The following is a 19,882-nucleotide window of genomic DNA, read 5'->3' on the forward strand; positions in this document are numbered from 1 at the left end:
TGTGACTTCAGACCCACAGCAATGTGGTTAAGTCTCATCTGCCCTCTAGGCAGTCAGGGGTGACAATAAATATCAGCCTTGCCAGCGAAGCCCACATTCTATTAATTAATTAGCAAAAATATTAGGTGGTATTTAAGGGGAAATGGTGAGAGCCCCATGTCACATTTTTAGGAAGGTCCACATTGAAGTGGGCAGGGGCAGGCCCAGGTTCAAGGACCCTGCGACAGAGTTCCCACTCGTTTGATTGGGCGATAGCTCATAATCAGAAGTCGACAACACTTAATTTCTTGGCAGCAGTCACTACCAGCACTTGCCCATACCTAGGGTCCAGAATCACGCACAGACACTGGCATAGATGGGTAATGGTGCACAGCACTAGCTGTGCGTGTATTATACGGGGCAGGTGGGGGAGGGAAGTGGGGGGGGGTGGAATTCAGCAGCAAAGGCAGGCTTTAAACCACCTATCATCTGCCCGGTGTCAGGTCCCTTGATCAGGCAATGATCCAAAGCAACAGCAATGGGTACAAAAAGGGTGAAATGAGAACATTTTATACTAAGTAAGCAGCTACAATTTGCAATGCGCTGCCTTAAAACAGTCAGTGATAATTGTGAAAAATAGTTTGTTATATATGTGAAAAGGAAACATTTGCTAAGGGGAAAAGATATATGGGCTGAATGGACTCTGATGTATAATTTTTCGGTTTTATTTTTATGGGGTCTTTTAACCTACTTCTAATAAATTATATTTCTCTCAGTTTTTCTCAATTCCTTCAACCAAGAAAGAGCTTCCCAAACAGTGGCATTTCAATGATGCATTGTACTGCCTAATAGTTTAGTCAAGCCAAAGGAAGTCCAAAGTTCTGCACTGGTCTCAATGGGCTGGGATTACATCAGCTTTCTGGGCCTTTCATACTGAAACTTAAACCAATTTAGTATGAAGTAAACTTTTACCTCTATAATTCCATGTATGGATTGAGCTGCTAGAGGAAGTGGTGGAGGTTGGAACAATTACAACATTTAAAAGGCATTTGGATGGGTATATGAATAGGAAGGGTTTAGAGGGATATGCGCAAAGTGCAGGCATGCGGGACTAGATTAGTTTAGGATATCTGGTCGGCATGGCCGAGTTGGATTGAAGCATCTATTTCCATGCTGTACATTTCTATGACTCGATATTTCTGTAGTTAATGTGCCATGAAGAACTCCAAACTGTCTCCATTATTGTCATGTTTTTGAAACATAGATAGCTTGGATCACATTTTCAATCACACGGCAATGTGTTACACTGTGGGCTCATATCTGTGATTCTCCACACTTACAACAGCACCATCGTCAGTGAGAATGGTAAAAACCTCTGACTTTGGCTATAAAAGATGGACATCAGCAAGTGCTCAATCAACAGTCTGTTCCTGTCCATTTCCCAACAAGTAATTTGCAAGTAGCCTTATTGAAGGGATGGTGACATGGTTTTGCTTAGTGAGATCTGTGTGTTCTTCCAAATGTGAGGGAAAGAAGAATAAAGTGTACCTGACTCTTTAAAGGGATTCTTTAAAGGTTTAAATTCACACCCACCTGAATCAGCATACATAAAGTCATACAGCAAGGAAACAGATCCTTCGATCCAACTCGTCCTTGCTGACCAAGTTTCCCAAACTAAATGAGTCCCATTTGCCTGTATTTGATCCATTTCCCTCTGAACCTTTCCTATTCAGGTACCTGTCCAAATGTCTTTTAAACATTGTAACTGTACCTGTATTCATCAATTCCTCTGGCAGTTCATTTCATGTAAGAACCACCCTCTGTGTGGAAAAAGTTGACCCTCAGGTCCCTTTGAAATCTTTCCCCTGTCACCTTAAACTTACGTTTTGAACTCCCCTACTCTAGGGAAAAGATCTTTGCTATTCACCTTATCTATACCCCTCATGATTTTATAAACCTCATAAGGTCACCCCTCAACCTCCTATGCTTGAAAAAAATCCCAATCTATTCAGCCTCTCCTTATAATGCAAGCGATCTGGTCCAAACAACATTCTGGTAAATCTTTCCTGAACCCTCTCCAATTTAATAATGTTCTTCCTATAGCAGGGTGACCACAACTGTACACAGTACTCCGAAAGCGGATTCAGCAACGTCCTGTACAACCTTAGCATGAAGTCCAAACACTTATACTCAATGGTCTGAGTAATGAAGGCAAGCTCACTAAACAATTTCTTAACCACCCTGTGTACATGTGACACAACTTTCAAAGAAGTATGTACCTAAACACCTGGGTCTCTTTATTCAACAACACTAGGGCTCTCACATTAACTGTGTAAGTCTTGCCCTTGTTTGCTTTACCAAAATGCAATACCTCGAGTTTATCCCAATTAAATGCCTTCTAAAACTCCTCAGCCCATTGTCCCAAATGATCAGACTCCCTTTGTAATCTTAGACAACCTTCTTCATTGTCCACTATGCCACCGATCGTCATCCGTCAACTTACTAACCATTCTTCCTAAATTCTCATCCAAATCATTTATATAAATGACAAACAACAGGGGACACAGCACTGATCCCTGCATGATAAATGAAAATTGCTTGCAAAGTATGAAAAGCTATTATGTGCTGTAGCTCTATCGTGAAAAGGGATAACTGGGAAAGTTTACTTCATTCAAAATTCCAGTGATGTAGGAAACAAGATTCATCTGGATGTCAGAATATATCAACTTGGGATTTCCTCAAACATCCAGCATCCTGCTGTCTGAAAGCTCTCCAGCTGTACCAAATTCCTGCACATGTCGGGTTCACAATCCTTAAAGATCTAAAGATCTGGTGTTCCTTTAGTGCAGCCTAGTTATAGAAGCTATCAGATAGCAAACTCTTAACATTGGTCTTTATCTTTCACTTATCACAAGCCAGAAATCGATGTTTGAATAAATTCTGTCAAAGAATTCCAGAAAGGTCCAGTCCAAAGAGCCTTGCACGTTATCCCAAATAGTTTTGTAATGGTCCACTTCAAAAGAAAGGTATCTAAATATGTTGGAGTAGTTGCTGCACCTATTTCTGGGAAGAAAACTAAAGAAGAAAAGACAATTCCACAGCAGCTACGTTTCCGAATCTAATGTGAGGTTGATGTGGGTAGCCTTGCAGGTATTTTGGGTGGCAACCAAAAATAGGTGTAAGGTCCCTATCATATTCTCTGATTTGGAGATGCCAGTGTTCGACTTGCGTGTACAAAGTTAAAAATCACACAACACCAGGTTACAGTCCAACAGGTTTATTTGGACGCACTAGCTTTCAAAGCGCTGCTCCTTCATCATGTGGTTGTAGAATTTTGATCCAGTGACAATGTAACATCAACTTGAAACATCTTCCAAAGGTCTTCACCTTCCCTGTTATTCACACACCTTTTCATGAACACTGTGTCCTTTCAATATAAGTAATCAATAAATATATTAAAAAAAACAACCACCGAATGAAGGAGCAGTGCTCCGAAAGCTAGTGCTTCCAAACAAACCTTTTGGACTATAACCTGGTGTTTTGTGATTTTGAACTTTATCATATTCTAAGTAGCATTCTCTAAATTAACTTAGTACTGATGGAATAGGTACCAAACTTGTCCTGCTCAAAGCTTTCCCATTGCCTCAAATGCCAATGGAAGTCCTGTTTTATTTCAATAACATTGAAACTAAATGCTAACTTACAGTAGATAATGACCAAGTTTAAAAAGCACATAGGTGCCAGGTAGGCAAAAGGAAGTTGGAAGATTTTAAACTCTGTTGTGTAAAACCTTTCTAAGATGATTTCTTTACTCCTCTAGCACCATTATTAGTGAAAGATCATATTGCTTCTGATCAATGCACTACCAGAATTCTCCATTTCCCAGCACCAGCTTACATCTTTGAAGCTCCAAAGCATTGATGCATTTCTAAAAAAAAATCCTTTAAGTAGAAAATTGCATTTGTCGCACACATTTAGAGACATTTATTTCTTCAAATGTAGCAAGGCAGGCTGATAAAAGGAAGGTGGTCTCTTTTAAGATTTTATCAGATGAAAGGATTAGATAAATTGGATATGCTGTTTTATATTTATTGATTACTTATATTAAAAGGACACAGTATTCATGAAGAGGTGTGTGAATAAAAGGAGTGAGGACTTTTGGAAGATGTTTCAGGATGATATTACATTGTCACTGGGTCAAACCTCTACTCTCAAACAGCATTAAAGTATATGTTCAGCCAACGGACTACAGAGTTCCAGAAGGTATCCTAAGCCCATCTTCTCAAGACCAGCACATGCTACTCTTTCCGGCAATGATCTATGTGATTACATCAGTGGATTTATCTGTACACAATCATCAAAGGTGGCAGGGTAGAATGCTCAGAGGGGATTCTGGGCTTTATGAATCAAGGCACAGGACGCAAATGCAAGAAAGAAGCAAGGGTGAACATTTGTGAAACACTTTGACTGTCAACATTTCTGAGCCACCACACTTGAAGACAGCCACAAAGGTTTTAGAGAGGATCCCAAAACGTTTTATCAAAACGGAATGAGAGACTGAGGTTACACCACAGCTGGGAGTGGCTGGCTCTATTCTGTTGGATAAGATAGGGATGAAATTTGATGGCGGCATTCAAAATCACGATGATCTAAGCTGCACTGAGTGGGAGAAACCACTTCTATTGGCAGGGGAAGTGAGAACCAGGCGACAGAGAGTCAGGGTGATTGTCAAAAGAACAAAAGCTGGCACAGGAATCCTGTTCCTTATTCTAATGGATAAGATCTGGAATGTAGTGCCTGGTATGATGATGGAGGGCGAGTCAATTATGTGTTTTTCAAGAATGTATTGGATAAGCATCTGATGTTAAAACGTTTGTGAGGAAACAGTGGAGAGAGAGCTGGCATGAATGTGACTGCCCCGATGACCTCCATCTGTGCTGTAACCATTAGACAATTATCTGTGCATTTGTAGACAAATTTTAAAGAGATGGCAAACAGTTTTTCATCAAGTGAGTATCCCTTTAAACAGTGTTGGTGCAGATGGTAAACTGCAATCCCACAACTGCGTGTTTTTCACATGAGAAATGAGAAAAGGTGTAACAAATTAGAAAGTCAGGTTTATGGAATACCACATCCATGTTGTTTTTGCAAAGAAATGATAGTCCTCTAGCATGTCAAATTAAAATTAATGTACAATAATTCTGCAATGAATTTTATGTTTACCTTTCCTTGGGCCCCCAGTAAAGGATTAATAATAATGGTGGTTTAAATTATAAAGTCAATACAAAAAGCTGAATTGCACCTTAGACTAAAACCAGATGTGGGACCTCTTACCCTGACAGATGATTTGTTCTGGGCATTAGACCTGGCTGCGGCATTATGACTATTATGATTCTTTGAGATATTTATAAAGAAAAAAATACATCTATTTTCCTCTGTGAAATTGCTTGGTACAATGTAAAAAATGACCAAGCTATTCACAGGGAGACTATTTCTGAGATTTGCACTATTTATGATATCAAAGCTATTGCAGAATGATTAAAGGGTTGATTCAGAACAGGCTGGATTTCAGGCTCAGTCTAACAGCAGCCTCTAACAAAGCCTTCACTGCTGGCCCGGCACATTGAACACCAAACTGTTAAAAGAAATTGTGAATCGATCCAATCCTTTTTTTCAAATATATATAATTTCAACGATTATTAAAATGTAACTGAAGCCAGGCTACAATGACTAAAGTGATGGTGTCACTCATTCCTGCTATGTTATCTACAAATGAGATTCCCTGCCATTCACACACATTAGGTGTGAATTTTCAGGGCTGTTCTCCTGATTAACCAATACTGTATTACCTCAATGTTGAAGCTAGAGAAACCCTAGGAAAATGACTGTAAGAGTGTCTACACCATTGTTCTGGAATTTCAGTGGCAATGCCATCAAGTTAGGGCAGATAACTGGTAGAACCCTTGCAGTAAGGAACTTCACCCTCACTGTGCTATGATACTGATATCTGGAAACTTCACAGCAACATGTCAGCTTTTCTCTGTCAAACGTAAGACTTTTTAGACAAAAAAATTCCCAGTGGAAATAAACGTTTGTTCTTCAGCAAAGGCAGAAAGATATTACGTTATCGCCTATTATCTTTTGGATTCCTCTTTACTGCGCAATTTATTAAAAAAAACTATTAGTAGTTCATCCTCTAACTGTGCTTGTCATGTACGTATAATCACATTCAAATCTAAGCAATAAAACTTGTTAATTCACCTCAGGCCTCAAGCTCATTACAGCTGCTGTTCACCACAATGTGTCACTGAAAAGTAGCTTCACAGAGACTACACTGGCTCCCTCCCTGCTCTATATTCATGTAGGCCAACAGCTACCTTTGGAAGTAGTTAGTTTACAATCTACATAGCTTTGCACTTCAAGTTATAACCTGGACATGTGATTTGGCCAGCTAGTTTGAATGCTGTTTACCTTGTACACCAGCCAATAATTTTATTTACATTTACTCAACCGATTCTCATATCCTTTCAGCTGCTCCTTTGTTAACAAGAAATCCACCTAATCTCTCTGATTTGGAATGTAAATACCACTTACCACGGAAAGACCCCACTTATGGAGTTATACAGCACGGAAACAGACCCTTCGGTCCAATTCATCCATGTTAACCAGGTTTTCCAAACTAAACTAGTCCCGATTTGGAGATGCTGGTATTGGACTGGGTTGGACAAAGTTAAAAATCACACAACACCAGATTATAGTCCAACAGGTTTCTTTGGAAGCACTAGCTTTTGGAGTGCTGCTCCTTCAGCATGTGGTTGTGGAGTGTAAGATCGTAAGATGGAATTTATAGCAAAAGTTTACAGTGTTGAAAAAGACTTTCAGTTACATGCTCCAACCCCCTCAACTTCCCATCCCCAACCAAAAGGCTCTTATAGCTCTCCCCGTCCAAAACCTTGGACTGACTTCCTTCCTCCTCATCACAGGTATTCCTTACAGTCCCAGAGGCAGCCACTATTGAGAACTGGCAGTGCTGGGACAGTTACAGCAGCCAGTCCATCAGAGGGGCTGAAGTCCCATTTTCACCTCTCATTTAGGTTGTCAGCAATGGGTTATTGCTACCATTCTTTATGTCAGTCAGTTCCCCAGCAACTTTTTTAACAGGACTGGGGAGCCAAGCAATAAAACTCCTCATAAAGTTCCACCTTATGTTAGTGGCTGCCCCTAGTTTCATGTCTGCTACAAGAAGAAAATTACCAGCTGATTGGTTCGATGTTTAGACTGAAGAAACATGATTTACTCTGCAGTCCAAAGTTGACCATTCTCCTCGATCACAAGCTTTCAGGGGCGAGGATAAGGATAATGATATTAATTTACCGAATGACATTCAGTGGAAAACGCAATTCCATCACTGTGCTTACCTGTATCCATTCCTTGCTGGAATCCGAAGATGGTGTCCATGCATTTTCGGGGTAATTTAGTCTTGATCTTTCTGGAGACCAGTTGAAATTATAATTGCTGGAACTCATAATTTGATCTGCATGAATCTTGCCCGATTCCATGCCGAGTGATTCATTACAGTAAACATCTGGATTAACAAAAAAAGCACAATAATATAAAATATTTAATTGCACCTTCCAAGTGAAACAAATAAGATATCACTTTTAATGAGCCAGCAAAATCATAGTTCTAGATAATCTTGGGATGACTTTGACTTGTTTAGCTCAGGGACACAGTGGTATCACAGCTAGTACTGACCGAGTTAACATCAAACTTTGGAAAAACTCAACGGGTCTGGTGGGTACCTGAGGTACCTTAAACCAGGAGTCCTTTGAAAGCTGAGTCCATAAAAATCGCCAAGCAATCCACAATGAGTCAGCTGGTTGGAGTGTCTGATGTGAGTCTAGAGTGTGGTGCTGGAAAAGTACAGCAGGTCAGGCAGCATCCGAGGAACAGGAGAATCGACATGTCAGGCATAAGCCCTTCATCAGGAGTGAGGTGGTGAGATAAATGGGAGGGGAGTGGAGCTGGAGGGAAGGTAGCTGACAGTGCAATAGATAGATGGAGATGGTGATAATGGTGATAGGTCGGAGAGGAGGGTGGAGCAGACAGATGGGAAGGATGATGGACAGGTAGGGCAGGTCCTGAGGTCGGTGCTGAGTTGAAAGGTTGGAACTGGGATAAGGAAGGGGGGAGGGGAAATGAGGAGACTAGTGAAATCCATATTGATGCATGTCTGATGTGGATCTAGTCTCACACCCCAAAAGACACATGGGGAGAAAATTCAGAAATCTGAATTGCAAAAAGACTTGGGAGTTCTCTCAAGGTAAACTTGCAGGTTGAGTCAGTAGTTAGGAAGGCAAATGCAATGATGGCATTTATTTTGGGAGGGTGTGAATATAAAAGGAGGGATGTACTTCTGAGGCTCTATAAGGCTCTGGCCAGACCATATTTGGAGTATTGAGTGCAGTTTTGGGCCCCATATCTCAGGAAGTGGGCCCCTGGAGTGTGTTCAGAGGAAGTTCACAAGAATGTCCCAGGAATGAAAAGCTTAACATATGAGAAACATTTGAAGACTCTGGGTTTATACTCGATGGATTTGGAAGGATGAGGGAGAATCTAATTGAAACTTATAGAATACTGAATGGGCTAAATAGAGTAGATGTTGGAAAGATGTCTCCATTGGTAGGAGAGACTAGGACTCAAGGGCACAGCCTTAGAGTAAAGGGAAGACCTTTTAGGACAGAGATAAGGAGAAGACCTTTTAGGACAGAGATAAGGAGAAGCTGCTTCAGCCAGAGAATGGTGAATCTATGGAATTAATTGCCTCAAAAGGCTATGGAGGCCAGGTAACTAAGTATATTTAAGACTGAGATAGATAAGTTCTTGAGTACCAAGGCGATCAAGGATTATAGGGAGAGAGCAGGAGAATGGGATTGAGAAACTTATCAGCCATGATTGAATGGGGTGGAGCAGACGCAATGGGCTGAATGGCTTAATTTATGCTCTTATGTTTTATGGTCATATAGTCTTACGCACTCTCAGTAATCACAAAATCCAGGCATGGAGTTAAGGTTTACGGAATCAGGACCTGTTGATTGTTAAAGGGCTCCAATATCATCCTGACTCAATGAAAATCCAAGCTGTTAACTCTGCCTCTCTCTCTCTCCCATACAAATTGTGCCAGACCTGCTAAATATCTTGAGCATTTTCTGTTTCTCTTTCAGGCAACAGATACTGGAGACTAAACTCAAATCCTTTTGGATCAATCCTTTATGAACTGAGCCTTCAGGTTTTTTTAAAAAACACTGCTTAATCCCTTTAGAAGTACGGTAATATTTTCCTCAGAAATAATGAATAAGACCCAGATGTTGGCTTAAGTGTCAGAAAAAAATGCTCTTTTCTTCATGCATATATCAAATCTTTGTTTACAGAGATTATTGTCTGCCTTGGCATATCTGAGATTACCTCTGGAACTGACAGCAGCTCCTGAGAAAAGGAATATTGCAGCTTTAAGCAGTAATCTGGGCACACACAATATTGCCAGCACTGATGCTGGCTTTCCATCTCCCAGTCTTTTCACTGCTAATGTTATACTTCCCCAGAAACATTCTTTCCTGCTTTATTGCCAATTGCCAAAAATTCTTTCTATGCCTTTCTTCGCCTTGAGACAGAGAAGTGTTTTACGGTGAATAACAGAATGACAGAAACAGATGGCGTTCATATTGCACAGTAGCCACACGTGGTAAAATGCTCTTTGTTCTGATCAGAAAAGTGCCAAAGAAATCAAACAGAAAGAATTAAAGGATAAATGTTAAAATACTCCACATGACGCTGTAACACAAACCTTCTAATGATATTGAGAGTGACTCAGCTCAAGATACATGTCTAAATTATCATTGCCAACCATATGTAATTTCAAAAGGCTGACTTGTCAGATATTTGGACTTGCACATCAGAAATGGCTGCACCATTTCTGTCATTTCAACATGATCCATTATGTCGCTGATGGTCAGAAAAGAAACAGTTCTTCCTGGTTGATGGTGTTAAAAGCTTTCACTTTAATTTTTGGTCAATAAAAGTCATAATTAACACTGCCAGAATCTGAAACTTCATCTGCTTCTGCCTGTAAAATTCTGCTTTGAATCCTGGCCTTTGCTGTCAAATCTGGCCTACATTACAAGGCTTTTTGTCAATTTTCCCCTGGGACACTAGACGGAAAACAGCAGGACAAAGCAAGGAAAGCAGGCAGTTACTGTGCTGCTGTAATGAACGTTGACTGTTGTTGTAAACATCAGTGCAATAACAACAACTTGCCCTCATATAGCACCTTAAAGGCAGTAAAATGCTCCAAGGTGTTATGCTGTGGCTATGTCGCAGGAGGTGATATTTTGTAGATGATGTAGTAAACTGAGGCTCTCACTGCAAATTCTGATAGATCCAAAAGATTTCATTATAGGTTAACATTTTTCTCTCAATGAATATCAGCAAAAAAGAGTAATTGGTCATTCATCTCATGCTCAGCTTATGGAAGCTTACTACTTGCTAATTAATTGCAATGCTTTCCTACTAGACAACAATACTGGATTCTGTCTTTAAAAATTAATTTGTTAGCTCTGGATTACTTTGTATTGCCCTCGGGATATGGCAAGATATTATATAGTTGCCAGTTCACTCTTTCAGTTCCGTACACACCAAACACCTATTACCTAGCACGGGCTTCCCCTCCCAAATACATGGTGACAGACATATGGTAAGCCTCATCACATTAGTCCCCGACAGTACTCCCTGCAACCCAATATCTAGCATTGGTCTTGCATCAACAAACATAAACAGAAAAGCCCAGTAATAAAAACTCTCTCTCTTGTATATGCTTCCCAAGCAATCTGGAAACCCAACATCATGTATTAAGATATCCACCTAGTTTCCTAAGGAGGGGTTAAGATTGATGCTAATATTGAAGACTTTCTAGACTTCGCTGCCTCTCTGCACCTCCGACTTCCTTTCAGATCCTCCTAATAAGCAGCCTTTGGGATACATTTTTACCCACTTCTCTAATTTTGCCTTCACTGGTTCATTGACATGTAGAGAATAAGATTGGGGTAGGCTATTCGGCCCTTCAGGCCTGCACTATCATTCAATGTGATCATGGCTGATCATCCAACTCAGTGCCCTTTTCCTGCTTTCTTCCCTTTGGTCCCATTAGGCCAAAGAACTATATCTAGCTCCTTCTTGCAAACTTTCAAAGTTTTAACCTCAACACCTTTCTGTAGTTGACGTGATAATTCAATGGTTCAAGCTTCTCTCATTCATTCAATGCATGGCACGGTGGCACAGTGGTTAGCACTGCTACCTCACAGCGCCAGGGACCCGGGTTCGATTCCAGCCTCGGTTGACTGTCTGTGTGGAGTTTGCACGTTCTCCCCGTGTCTGCGTGGGTTTCCTCCGGGTGCTCCAAAGATGGGCAGGTTAGGTGAATTGGCCAGGCTAAATTGCCTGTAGTGTTGGGTGCATTAGTCAGAGGGAAATGGGTCTGGGTGGGTTGCTCTTTGGTGGGTCGGTGTGGACTGGTTGGGCCGAAGGGCCTGTTTCCACACTGTAGGGAATCTAATCTAATGACTCAATCAAACAACCTGCACACATTCATTCAATGAAACCTCGACTGATTACACTCCTGTATTTGGGCATTTTACTACAGTAGATCGTGCTAAATAAAAAGATTGTTTCTGAACAGCATTGCATTTTCTTTTACCTTGGCGTCTATATTTCTGATAAGACACAGTTTAGTTTGGTCTGAAAAGAACGCTGTATGTACATTTCTGAGAATGCATATTACAATGGCACAATTTTCATGCAATTTTACTCAGTATGTCAATACAGTGAACATCAGATTTAAAGTCCACCCAAACAAATTATGTTAGGAAAGCAATTCTTACTTACTTTCAGATAAATTCCTCTGGACAATGGAATAGTTTGCAGAAAAGCCATCTCTGGCGATTGCAGTATCTGTGTGCAGCGTTAAAGACAGAATTCCAGTACGTGAACGAATATGACCAGGAACATAAGGTCCACAGAAACGTCCTATATGAAGACCAACTGAAAGGGAGAAAGAAAACATTAGATATACCTGTGTTCACATTCTGGATTATACTTGTGACCTTTGATTGCAGCAATTTGACATTCAGTAGCAACTTTCATTTGCACAGTTAACAATCTTTCCTGAATAAGTTCATTGCCGAGAGAAATAAAAAGCAGCTTCCACACAAAAAAAAGCCATTCAGCCCAACAGGTGCATGTCAGCATTTATATTCCACAAATGCCTCCTCTCACGCTCTGCATCTAACTCCATCAACACATCCTGCCCTCCTTTCTCCGTCATGCACTTATAGAGTCATAGAGATGTACAGCACGGAAACAGACCCTTCGGTCCAACCCGTCCATGCTGACCAGATATCTAGCTTCACCTGAAATATTCCTATGTTCCTCCAGTCTGGTGGTGTTTTTGCTGACATGTTAATCCAGGCAATATTTTGGGGAGCCAGGTTCAAATCTCACCAGGGCAGATGAATTCAATAAAAATCTGGAATTATGTGCCTGATGATGACCATTGCCGATTGTCAGAAAAACCCGTCTAGTACAGTCAGTTCTGCTATAACGCGGTACTTCCATTTTCGTGTAATCCCGAGTTATAAGAAAATCGTGTAATAGCAGTACCATTTAAACTAATTAGGCTAGAATTACGTTATAACCAATATACGCTTTGAAAGTTTGCGCTTTGGAAACTGTCTCCAATTGGTCAATCGTGTTATAGTGAATTTGTGTTAACAAAATGCATGTTATAGCAGAACGACCTGTACACTAATGCCCTTTAGGGAAGGAAACTGGTCTGGCCAACATGTGATTTCAGACCTCACACTGCCCTCTGGGCAACTAGGGATGGGTAATAAATATTGGCCCAGCCAACAATGTCCTCATCCTGTGAATGAATTTTAAAAAACACTACTTCTCCTTATGGTAGTTTGTGCTATACTCAACACACTCTCTGGGAGTAAAGTAATTTCTCCTGAGTACCTGACTGGATATCTTCATTATTATCTTTATGACCTTTTATTCTGTTCTCCAGCACATACACATTTTCTCTGTGTATACCCTACCGAATTATTTTATAACTATAAATAACTCTACCAAAATCATCTTTCAGTCTTCTTGAGGAGAAAAGCATTTAGTTAAATCTTTCTTAATTCTTTCTTAATGCAGAACAATATTCTTCTATGGTACTGTGTTTTCATCATCATCCAGGATGAATAGTTGATGTGTCCAAAGTAATTTTAAATGGGCGGGGTTGGGTGGATGTTAATGTCAGAGCCAATATTTTTAAACCGGGAAAAAATGAGTGAAAGCACAGACTCATTAACACAGCAGCACAGATGAAAAGAGTAAGTGGGATACGGGAAGAAATATTTGCGAAAAGGTACTAGGCTTGTTGTTTAAAATATTCAAGTTTATTAGTGGTAAGATAGACCAAGAAAAGGAAGGGGTTGCGTAGTTTTGAAATTTTGCAAAATAATGTTTGACAAAGGACAATGATGCATTGTAGAACTGGAATCTGCTCCAGGCTTCTTATATTTTGGTACTTTTAATAGAAGCTTCCCTAAAGTTGTGATGGCAGAGTGGGAGAAGTCAACACCATTTTCTCTTCACACTGTGACTGAAGTAGTGCATCAATGGCACTGCTGGGGGTGAATTTAAGTTCATGTTCACTCAGTCAACAACATTCCCGGTCGTTAGTGTGGACTGACTCAGTTGAGGTAAGAGACATCCTCACAAGTGGAAGAAACAAAATCTGGGGCTCCTTTAATATACACATAAGGAGGCAGTTCAGAGCGATGCTGACAGAAGACTGAGAGCAGATCACCTCCACCAGCCCAACCTCCTGGGGCAGGAAATACTGCACAAACCAGAGGAACAGCACAGCAAGGGAAACAACAATGGTGGAAGGAAGAAAATAATTAACAACATAAGGGGGGGAAGTAAATCACCAAATACCTTATAAATAACCATTTATTTCCAGAACTCCTCCCAAAAGTACAAAGACATCAACAATATGGCAGGAAATAGAAATGAGAAAACTTAAAAGCATTACACTTATAAGGCTGGCACATAACCCCTGGTGCAATGTTTTTCTAGATAATGTTTTTTCATAATTTGATTGTCCATTTATGGATACAAAAATGACTAAATGACTCTTGTTTAGTCTGCTGTGGAGAAAGTAACTAAAAGGCTTATGGCCTTTGAGATGATTCTTCCTGACCTGCAGGATTATTAAGTGTAATGCTCACTGGAAAGGACAGCATCAGTACACAGAGTGCGGGTAATTCTTAAGGCCCAAGAGAAGCTATGTCACATCAGAACTGCCTGCTGAAGACTGCCAAGAAAAGCTCTAAAGAACAAAGCTCCCTTGGAGATTCAAGGCTGTATAAAAAACAAACACCGATAGTTCTGGTCACGTACTGTTCTGCTTGGAAAGCATTGCCTGAAAGTTTATTAAAATATCTCGCAGTCTCTTTGAATGCTAATCCTCCCAGTTTTTTTTTAAACGCAAAAAGATTTAGATTAAAGATTGTTGGGTAACACTTGATTTCAGGGTAAGTCACTGTAATTTCTTGTTTGGGTAAATCCGGTATGTTTTTTTTTTCGCTTACTTAAGGCATGTTGAATTACTGAGGAAATGCTCAACAGTGATGGGGAATGGTAATGTGCGAGATTGTGCACACTTTGTGCCTTAAATCAGCTGGGTGCATTTGACGCAATATTAAATGCCACAGCAGAAACAGTGAAGCACAGAAATTGCTGTTTGCAAAACCAGCACACGAACACATTACATGTTCCATGTGACATTCCTTTGTCCAGGATTTTAATAGTCATTAACCCCATTGATTTTCAAAGGCTCCACAAGCTCAACTATCAAATCAGCATGACGTCTAACAAGGCTGATGGTGTGGTATCAACCATCACCATCTCGCAAAGTCAACATTTGCCCCTTAATACTTAACTAGCTTCTACAGTTATCAACGCAGTTGGTCAACTTGATTATTTCAATATTATTTTCTTTGAATACTGAGCAGTTTCTCTTTTCTGTGTGAACAACTAAAACAGGGCACACAACACCATGTTTGTAATGAATGCTATCTTGTTTTCAGTGGAGGAGCAAAAATTACATTAAGACTAATGTGACATAAAGATTCCAAACAGAGCGATCCCCCAGCCTGTGAATAGCAGTACTCCTGTAAACAACACCAGGAAATCACTGTTAGGAGAACTGCTAGACTAACCAGTAACCAGCTACTGCTGGCATCATTATACATTTGAGGTTACGACAGCAGTCTGTGGGGAAATCCTACACCACTACTAGCAGAATATAAGTCACAACTATTTGGTTTTATTACACTCTTGGGCTCCATCTGACAAGATTTCTTCAGGCAATACATAGCATTGATTGTCTGCAACTTTTATTGAAAGACTGCGCGCTGAGCTCAAGATTATTACCATAATCATCAAATTTGTTTCCATATTAAAATAACCCAGCTTATCTTGCTTTTCTGAGGTTCTGCTGATTTTGATGATTCTTATTATCAGCTTATTCGCATCACTTAGCAACTTGATCCCATATATTTCTTTTTAATTTCTCCTCAATCATTATGCGCTCATAACAAATAACGATTTGGAGATGCCGGTGTTGGATTGGGATGTACAAAGTTAAATATCACACAACATCAGGTTAAAGTCCAACAGATTTATTTGGAAGCACTAGTTTTTGGAGCACTGCTCCTTCATTAGGTGGTTGTGGAGTATAAGATCATAAGACACAAAATTTATAGTAAATGTTTACAGCATGATGTAACTGAAATTATATATTGAAAAAGACCTGGATTGTTTGTTAAGTCTCTCACCTTTAGAATGACCATGTTGGTTTCCATTCTTTCATATGTAACTCACAGAACTTTTGGGAAGTTACATTCTCAAGTGATAGTGTCACACAATTGATGACATGTCAGCCCAGATAATGCATTTAAGGTGTGAGGTACTCTGTGTGAGACTGTCTGTGCCACAATGGTCAGACTGATTCTAATCTAAAATGCTGATTTGCAGAATCTTATATGGATTCATGCAGTAAAATGTAATTCAGCAAGTACAAATTCACCCCACAAACATATATATGTGTGTGTGTGTGTGTGTGTGTGTGTAGGTTGTCATGAGTGACTGTAAGACAGTGTGAGCATGTGCGTGAGTGTGAGTATAAAGGGGTATAATTCTGTGAGAGATGCGTGTATACATATGAGTGTGGGTGTGTATGTGTGAGCGTATGAGACAGAGCTTGTGTATCAGACAGGGTCTGCATGAGTGCATGGGTCTGTAGGAGTGTGTGTGTGTGTCAGAGTGTGTGTGTATAGGAGTGTCTGTGTCTGTGCATCTGTGTGTGTGTTTGTGTGACTGTGTGTGTGTGTGTGTGTATAGTGCAATGGGGTCACCTGTTGTGTGACATGAACCCAAGGTCCCAGTTGAGGCCACCCCCATTGGTACCAAACTTGGCTATAAAGCATGCAATTATACTCAAATAATGTAACCCAGCCCTGCTCCAGCATTGTAAGGGAAGCTGCAAGTGCTTAATCCTGTGGTGACTGCTAATGAAATCTGTTCATTGCTGCTCTCAATATGAAAGGGTCCAATCATTGTTTCACATAACCTGGTGTTGTGTGATTTTTAACTTTGTACACCCCAGTCCAACACCGGTGTCTCCAAATCATGACTACCATTGACATCACTAACTGCTGACTTAAAATGGAGAGGATCTCAAGAAGATTGCACATATTGACACAGATATCAAGTTTCTACAGAAATGCAAGCTTCAATATGTAATTTCAGTTACGTTACACTGTAAAAAGTTGCTATGAATTCTGTGTCTTACAATCTTATTCTCTACAATCACCTGATGAAGGAGCAGTGCTCCGAAAGCTAGTGCTTCCAAATAAACCTGTTGGACTATAACCTGGCGTTGTGTGATTTTTAACTTTGTACTCCCCAGTCTAACACCGGCAGCTCCAAATCAAGAGTCCTTATGACTTTTAAAAAGTGCCTTTCACATAAATAAAATATCCCACCTATTTAACTGAGTGGTGGAAAGAAACAGAAGCCAGGAATAGGTACAGAACCAACGTGGGAAAGTCTTAAGAAGTGACTGAGAGATGAGTGAAATATTGAGGTTCTGGTTTGGTGGCTGCCCCTTTTGTAATTCTAGTTGATATGCAGCACGTATTTAATTGCTCACTAAAGGTACAAGGAGAAAGTGAGGACTACAGATGCTGGAGATCAGAGCTGAAAAATGTGTTGCTGGAAAAGCGCAGCAGGTCAGGCAGCATCCAAGGAGCAGGAGAATCGATGTTTCGGGCATAAGCCCTTCTTCAGGAATCACAGAAAAATTACCATCCAGGTTCAATGGGAAGGCAAATGGACTGTTGGCCTTTATTTCAAAGGGAATGAAATATAAAGCATAGGGAGATTTTACTAAAATTATTTAAGGTGCTAGACAGACCACAGCTGAAGCAGTTTTGGGCTCCTTCATTCCTGAAGAAGGGCTTATGCCTGAAACATCGATTCTCCTGCTCCTTGGATGCTGCCTGACTTGCTGCGCTTTTCCACTAAAGGTACAATCCTTTCTTGACATGATGGGTGGAATTTCTCGGGTGGGATTGGGAGGCCTAATGGAGCCACAGAGGAATGGAGCACCATTGTCTAACCAATGCCCTCTGATTTAGTCAGGGATGGAGAAGATTGAGATGGTTTCCTGCCAAGATGCCAACTGGGATCCTTAGATGGCCAACTAAGGGTCTGAGTCCATTGCTGCAGCTATCCCAGCAGGAATGAGGAACACCATGTCACCCAATAAAGTGAACAGAAGTTGGCTACTCATCAAGAATGTTCCGTCATTCAATGAGACTATGGCTGATCTGATTATCAACTCCACCTTCCTGCTTTATCCCTTAACTCTTATTTCCCTTATTGCTTAAGCGTGCCTCCGCCTTAAATATACTTAATGAACCAGCCTCAATAGCCCTCAACAGTAAAAAAAATCCACAGATTCACCACCTAAAGAAGACTAAAGAAATTCTGAGAAAACTGAGAGCATACATTCCCCCTTGTCTCTGTCTTAAATGTGTGACTCCTCAATCAGAGGTTATGCCCTCTGTGTCGAGGCTCTCCCAACAAGGGTAAACAACCTCTCTGCGTCGACCCTGTCAAGATCGCTAAGAATCTTGTATATTTCGATCAGGTCACCTCTCATTTTACTACATTTCAATGAGTACAGGCTCATCCTACTCAACCTCCCTTATAAAGCAGTCCCTCATTACCGAGGAACAGCCTCATGAACCTTCTCTGGACTACCTCAAATATCTGGATACCTTCCCCTTAGATAAGGAGTCCAAAACTGTGCACGGTATTTCAGCTGTGGTCTGACTAGTACCTTAAATAATTTTAGTAAAACCTCCCTATGCTTTATATTTCATTCCCTTTGAAATAGCTCTCAGCTCATGTGTCTCAGGCACTCCTCAGGGGTTCCTCGGGGGGTTCTATAAACCAGTCCCAAGAACAATAAATCAGGAATCCACTATAAAAGATGTGGGCCAACATTCCATTTGCCTTCCAATTTAACATGGATGGTAGTTTTTCTGTGATTCATGAATGAGTACTTCAAATCTCTCTAGTCTGTAGCTTTCTATAGTCTATCTCTATTTAAATACTATTCAGCTCCTCTATTCTTCCTGCCAAAGTACATAACCTCACATTTTCTCACAAAATAGTCCAACTGCCCTCTCAGTTAACCTGTCCATATTTCACTGCAGACTCTTTGTGTTATGCCTTTCCTACTGTTTATATGTCATCTGCAAACTGGATCATAGTACATTCATATTCTTCATTTGAGTAATTCATTTATACTGTCAATAATTCTGGTCCAGGCACTGATCCAAAGATGACAGATACCCTGTAGGCTCAGAGGGGTTCTCCATCCTAATTGGGCACCCTGTGGCTCAGGGAGGGTCTCTGTTATGGTAAGGGCTGTCCCCTTGAAAAGACTCTCTCCTGACCTCAACACAACACCAAGTGCCTGCCTCCATGCTCAGTGAAAAATCAAAAGAACTGGGGATACTGTAAATCAGAAACAAAAATAACAATTGCGGGAAAAGCTCAGCAAGTCTGCCAACAGCTGGGAAGAGTTAATGTTTCGGGTCCAGTGAGCCTTCCTCAGAATCACTAACTCTGATTTCTCTTTCCAGGTGCCTGCCTGTTCCCGGCAAGCTCCCACACCCCATGCTGCGATTACCTCCGTTGTTGTTAGTCCAGATTGACTGCAGCAACTGCTACGCCCAGCGATGCTGCTGGGCCTGAGAAACTACTAGTCCACTGTCTGGCTGGCACCCCTTGGAGATGGTGCTTTTACCTTTTAGGAGACTGAAGCCCAGTGGCCCTGAAGTTGCAATTGCAATTCCATAGAGGACTCCCAGAAATGGTTAGCTCCACTCAAAGCCTCATCATCACCTGACTTTCCAGGTGGTAAGTAGAAACCAGTGCCATGTCCAATAAGTTCAGCACTTTATTGATCCGTTTACCTTTACAGAGTCCATTGTAACAAACTACTGAGAAAGTCTAACACCCAAAGTGCATACATGGACTCATTTGCTCAGTTTGTAGTTGACTGACAGTTCATGTATTAATAGTTGGTGATAGATAATTCCAGGAAGTACAGTTTTCAGGGATATTAAATGAGTCTGATTTTGAATAAATGGGCTGTGATGCTTGTTATCTGTGGTAATCTGTGAAGTTTACATGCTAATAGTAGTTACCTAGGCAG

General features: G+C 40.7%; 1 protein-coding gene and 1 long non-coding RNA gene across 5 annotated transcripts in view; one reads left to right on the forward strand and one right to left on the reverse strand.

Annotated features, from left to right (window-relative positions):
• nrp1a (neuropilin 1a) overlaps positions 1–19,882 on the reverse strand; it is a 182,822-nt gene that overhangs the window by 68,348 nt on the left and 94,592 nt on the right. For all 4 annotated transcript variants that reach the window (XM_043690622.2, XM_087987524.1, XM_043690621.2 and 1 more), the window contains 2 exons: positions 11,917–12,072; positions 7,398–7,564 (listed from right to left, as the gene is read on the reverse strand). In XM_043690622.2, the coding sequence (XP_043546557.1) occupies positions 7,398–7,564; positions 11,917–12,072 (323 nt within the window). The remainder of the gene's footprint in view (positions 1–7,397; positions 7,565–11,916; positions 12,073–19,882) is intronic.
• LOC148149993 (uncharacterized) overlaps positions 1–19,882 on the forward strand; it is a 67,702-nt gene that overhangs the window by 46,692 nt on the left and 1,128 nt on the right. Inside the window, exon 8 of the long non-coding RNA XR_015757258.1 lies at positions 19,308–19,584. This is a non-coding gene — a long non-coding RNA (uncharacterized LOC148149993). The remainder of the gene's footprint in view (positions 1–19,307; positions 19,585–19,882) is intronic.

Source organism: Chiloscyllium plagiosum, unplaced genomic scaffold (assembly GCF_037043375.1).
Source record: "Chiloscyllium plagiosum isolate Xiang-an unplaced genomic scaffold, Cpla_swu_hap1 HiC_scaffold_5, whole genome shotgun sequence".
NCBI lineage: Eukaryota > Metazoa > Chordata > Chondrichthyes > Orectolobiformes > Hemiscylliidae > Chiloscyllium > Chiloscyllium plagiosum.